We start from the raw sequence: 6,024 nt of genomic DNA on the forward strand, positions 1-6,024 counted from the left end.
ATGTAAAAAAAGGAATAGAGAAATTATTTTACAAAAAAAGGAACAATTCGATACAGTGAAAGACATAAAGAAATGGTCAAACACACGGTGACTTTGTTTACATATTCAGAAAGGTGTGAGAAGAATAAAAAACTGATTTAATCCCATCCCTCACTAAATTTTAATTAACTAGATTCTTTATTTATTAAAGCTATACTAAAATTATTAAATATATCCATACACCCACATACTCAAAATCTTAGATTTTTCTTTATTATTTAAAGAAAAAAAGAGGAAAATCAAGTCGGAAAAAAAAATTAAATCAAAAAAACCAAAATAGATTAAACCAAATAGAGAAACAGAAACCCCTGTAAACACCCAGTGATTTTTAAGCTTTTTAAATTAAATTAAATTAAGCTTTTTAAGTTCTTTATCTATGTACATCGTGAAAAATGTGTTTTTTATACATAATTTAAGCTGGTTTATGTTTGGGAAATGCTTTAGTTTCACATTAAAACTGTTCTATGGTTTAACTCCACAAACTGATGAAGAAAAAGTTTTTCTGATCGTACGAAAACTGTACAATTTGAAATTAAATTTGCCTCTTAAATTGTAACCACTCTCTCGAACACTGAACAATTTTTGAGTATTTTCTGGAAATAGGTCATTTTTAGCCTTAAACATACTTTGCGCTGTGTGAAATACTGTAAAATGTATTAGTTTTGACTGTAAAAATAATAATAATTGCCGTCCATGATAATTAAATTCCAGATAGAAGAAACATTTCTTGCCCCGTGTGTCCGTACTGGTTTTGAAGAAGGATTTCTGTGGTCATTATTAGTAGAAAAATGGTCTCTTTTGTAAAAAGGGGAAAAAACAGATATATTTTGTGCATGCTGACTTGTATTTTATCATCTCCAGGTAACATTACTCCTTATTATTTTTCAGCCTGTGATTATTTGGGGGAGAGGATGGCCTCTCTGTTTGGGATAACTTCAGCCAAATATCAGTACGCTATTGATGAGTACTACAGGATGAAGAAAGAGGTATGTTGCACAGAGATTCTGCAGCTATGAATCCACGTTTTTGTGATATTGTATCTATAAATGTTGGCACTGTGTGTGTCTGCAAACCACAGATATGTTGCATTTGTCATTTCATATGTAAAAGATTGTGACAGCGCTGTGGTTAACATGTGGTTAGGTTTAAGCACGAAAACCACTTGGTTATTGTTGGGAAATATATGTTTGGACTGCTCCACCTAGTTGCAGCCAAACATGACAGGAAATGTATTGTTAAAAAAATCCTGGATTTTGCGGCCACACGCACAGCTGCTGTCACAGTAAACACAGCTGGAAATGTCCCAACATGCCGTTAAAAAATACCCAGTTTTGCTGCAACCAAAACGGCTAGAAATGTCAATTATATCGCAACACACAGGCTGGAAATGTCTCAGCGTTTTGTTAAAAAAAAAAAAAATGCCAACTCAATGGTCTAGAAAAAAAATATATATATAAATTACTCATTCAACGTTTTGTAAAAAAAAAAAAAAAAGATTTTGTTGCAGTAAACACAGCTGGAAATGTCCCTACATGTCTTTAAAATAATACCCGATTTTGTTGCAACAAACAGGCTAGAAATGTCCCATTGTGCCGTTGAAAATACTTGGTTTGGTCGCAGCAAACATTGCCTAAAATGTCCCTACATGTTGTTAAAAAATAGCTGGTTTGTCACCTCAAACAAGCTGGAAATGTAACGATGTGTTGTTAAAAAATATCTGGCTTTGCTGCAACAAACATGGCTGAAAATGGCCAAAGATTTTGTTACAAAATACCCATTTTTGTCATGAAAACCGTGACTTGACATGCCTTTAACTCTGGTTAAAAACCATCGACTTTTGTCTCTGCAAACACGGCTGGACATGTCCCTAACTCCTTAAATAATATCTGCTTTTGTCACAACAAACTATAAAATGTCCCAAATTCTTGTCAAAAAAATACCTGCGTTTCTCACTACAAACAGCTTCAAATGCTGTTTTGTTTGTTTGCTTAAACTGACGTCTGCTTCCTCCTGATGATAAACTCCGTGAACTACGCCTCTTTAGAAACGTTGATGTGATGCGTATGTAACGAACAAATGCAGCATTTCTGTGGTTTGCAGAAAACACACAATGCAAATCTTTTTTTTTTTTTTCTGGCGACTGAACTGTTTTTCCAGCTGAAGTCATTTTTTCTCGTCAGAGGGAGGAAGAGAAAGAGGAAAACCGCCTTTCTGAGGAAGCAGAACGATCCTTCGACCAGCAGCAGCCTCAGGGAGATGAAGACGAGCCGATCGCCGTGACGGGCCCGCTGGAGGAAGCCGCGGCTCACCCTGATGTGACCTATCAGATCGAGGATGAAAATCAGGCGTCTTCGAACACCATCAGAGTCCCTGCCATCGTCACGGCAACCTAACTAACCCCGGAAACGGACGTTTGCGCTTCGATGTCTGTTTGTTTGTTGAAGAAGGAACACCGTCTTGTTTCACTGAGCACCGTTTGGTTTGTGTACGACGCAGTTTAGATGGGCAGTGCTGCTGTATTGTGGGTGTTTGGCGAGAACAGCTGACTGCTGGTGTCCCTTTGCAACAGTGCAGCAGCTGAAAACGTAACTGCTGGATAACGGGGCAACGAATTTTAGGGTTTGTACGGTCACGAAAAACCTGAAAAAGTCATCAAATTTGCAAATAGCAATTCCCAAGCCTGGAAAAGTTTTCAAAAACTAAATGTACCCTGAAAGTCATGGAATTTTGTTTCTCATACTTAAAAATCTGACATTGATTTCTTTGTTTACACTTTCTGGCTGTGATAAATTAGGGAATTTTTTGTGATATTTAAAGAAAAAAAATGCCAAAAATATTTAAAGAAAAAATATCACCTAAAAATGTTCAATGAAACAAAAAAGCAGAATTATTTTCTTTAAAAATTGCCAAAAATTTTAAAGCAAAACAAAATAGCAAAAAAATTCCCAAATATTTAAAAGAAAACATGCCTTCCAAACCTTTGGGGCATGTTCTCTTTCAAAATCACCAAACTTCTTAAAGAAAAAAAATTGCCAAAATTTATGAGGGGAAAAAAATCTTCAAAATATTTTAAAGAAAACATGAATTCCAAAGCCACGGGCATGGGAAGGAAAAAAAAAATTTCTTCAAATTGCCAAAAAGAAATATCTTTAAGAAAAATGCCTTCCAAACCTGGGGGCATGTTTTCTTTAAGAATCTGCAGTAAAATAAATACTGGCTGAAAGTCATGAAAAATTCAAGGAAGTTTATAAAAATGTAAAAATGTGTATGAACTCTGGTCTTTGCATTAAAAGCAAACAAGATGTGATTTGAAAAACATGCAATATGAAGCCCAACTGTAGGATAATGTTCCAGTTTATCTGCTAACACTTTCGTTATCTCATTTAGAACTGCAGGTTTTCGTTTTGGTTTTTTGCTGCGTTATCCAGCAGCTGCTGCGTTATCCGCTGCTGCAGCCTCCCAGATGTGAGCGTCTGCTGTGGCGTGAAGGTTACATGTTGCTCTCTCGTGCCTCCGATCGACCGGACACTGTGCCTCAATCACCAATACAGCCGAGTCAGATCTGGACCCAACAAAATCATTTCAAGTGTCTGAAGTCGTAAAAGAGCGTTTGATTCAGTAACTACAAGCAGCTCTTGGATCAAGTTTCCCAAACATTTGTCGCGTGTTTCGTCCAGATCTGATCAAACTGGTGCATTCTCGATACACCTGGCTGCACCAAAGAGCTGTCCTTTTTAACTCTCCCTCACGTGTTCATTTGCTCTCCGTGTTTTTACATTAATGCTCATCAAGCTTGTGTTTTGCACTCTGTGTCAGCAGATTTAGCCTCGGCGATCAAATCGTGTCGACCGTGAGACGTTTTTGTTAAAAAAATAACAATGAAAACGGGTTCAGGTGTTCTGTGTTGCTCTTGTTATCTGCCGGATCTGCTATGGACGTATAGTGGATGTGGTGTGTGAAGCCTTTGATAAAGGCCGCGAGCATCGTTACACTGAGTCTGTATGAAGACATGCAAACTGACATTTTTAACTGTTTTTTAGTACGATTTTTGATATTTCTGTATTTATTTAACTGAACTGACGGACCACTTAATTTAAGCATATTTTCTATTGATTTTAGTATGTAACATTGTAATGAACTGTTAATAAAATCATAATTATTGTCTTACTTTAAGGCTCTTTGTCCCTTTGACGAAATACTTATTTTAAGGGTAACTTTGGTATTTTTTCACCTGGAAATAAATGTCCAAAAATCCAGTATTGAGTGCTGCAGCTGGCAGTGGTGAAACAGGCTGCAGCGTAACCACTCAGGGCATTATGGAAAATAATCCTACAACAAAAACATCTGGAAACTTCCGGACACGGTTAAAGAAAAACAAAAACAAAACAAAAAACCTGATTTTGTCTCAACAAACAGACTGGAAATGTCTCAACATGTAATTAAAAAAAAAGAAAAACACAGTTTTGCTGCCACAAAAAGTCTTGAAATGTTTGAGGTATTGTTAAAAAATAAATATAACAAAAAAAAAATCAGAAATGCCCCAACGTGTAATAAAAATACCTGGTTTTGGTGCAACAAATGTGCTGAAAATGTCCCAACATGTTGTTAAAAAAATACCTGGTTTTGGTTCAATACAGACTGGAAATGTCGTAACCCATCATTAAAAAATACTCTGTATTGGTTTAACAAACAGGCTTGATATGTCGCGTCGTTGAAAAATACCTAGTTTTGTTGCAACAGTCTTGACATGTCCTGACATTTCGTTAAAAAATACCCGGCTTTGATGAGACAAACAGGCTGGAAACAAGACAAACGTGTTGTTAAATAATTAAATAATACCCAGTTTTGCTACAGCAAACAGGCTGAAAATGTCCTGACGTGTTGTTATAAAGTACCTGGTTTTGTTGCAGCAGTTTTAAAATTTCCCAACATGTTGTTGAAAAATACCCAGTTTTGGTGGAACAAACATGGCTTTTCTCAGATTGTTATTCTAAGTATCCGACAACATTATGTAAAGGATTTCTTCAGAGAGAGACAGCCGTGAGATAGCTCTGACAAACGCACCAGACTCCATTTAATATACACTATTTTATCACTGTAAAACACACCATTTCAAATCGACAGAAACAAAATTAAACTCACAAAAGTCGTCTTGGTTCTTCTTTTCCTAATTTTTCCAACAATCGCCAACTCTGGTTTGGTAGAAATAAAGCCAGTTAAGATGTGAAAAAATGCTGCCTCTATACACGCTAAAATGACTGTTTATTAAATGGAGTCTGGTGGGTTTGGCTGCAGTGTTTTCGGGGTTGTGTCTGTTAAAGAAAGCCTCGATCTCTGTTGGGATCCTTTCCATTAAGTTGTCAGACAACTATAATAATAATCTGAGCCTCTCGGGCAAAAGCAAACACATTTCAGTGGACGCACAATGGCGGCGCACACATGCCCAGAGTGGTTACATCGCAGCCTGTTTTGTGGCTGCAGCGCCATCGCCATATTTAAAAACTGTCTCCATTAGACACTTAGACATAAAAAAACATGGTGAAATCGTGTCCAAGTTCAAAAAAACCCTTTAAGTTAAATTTGATCAACATCGCAAAATGGGTGGAAATGTAAAAACCTTCAGTATTTCCTCAGTCAGCGTTGGCAGCTCTGCTCTGACTCACGGTGGTTACAGTGTGAGTGATGTGAGGGATTGTCTCCGCTAACAAAGAGTCTGTGTTGTTGTGTACGCAGACGTCTCTGAGGTCAGCGACCCGTCCACTCGCTGCACAATGTGTCCTTTCTCAGGTCAGAGTGGGTTTCTGTGGTCCAGAACGACCTCCGCGGCCGTTACGCCCCTCGCCGCTGCTGACGCACACGACAGTCAAACACGGTCAGGACTGGACATGCAGAGTAACAGCTGGTAGATTTAATAGTGGAGTCCACGTTAGAATCACTTATCGGCCATAAACTACCAAAACTACCGTTAAAAACTACCGTTACAGC

General features: G+C 37.5%; 1 protein-coding gene across 1 annotated transcript; it reads left to right on the forward strand.

The window, feature by feature from the left end:
- Positions 1-927: 927 nt before the first annotated feature.
- LOC121965068 (protein FAM177A1-like) lies at positions 928-2,735 on the forward strand (the record flags this gene model as incomplete). Its single annotated transcript, XM_042515234.1, has 2 exons — positions 928-1,025; positions 2,220-2,735. Coding segments are annotated over 2 exons (311 nt in total), but the record flags the coding sequence as incomplete, so codon positions are not given.
- Between the last annotated feature and the right edge of the window lie 3,289 nt (positions 2,736-6,024).

Source organism: Plectropomus leopardus, unplaced genomic scaffold (assembly GCF_008729295.1).
Source record: "Plectropomus leopardus isolate mb unplaced genomic scaffold, YSFRI_Pleo_2.0 unplaced_scaffold18469, whole genome shotgun sequence".
Classification (NCBI taxonomy): domain Eukaryota; kingdom Metazoa; phylum Chordata; class Actinopteri; order Perciformes; family Serranidae; genus Plectropomus; species Plectropomus leopardus.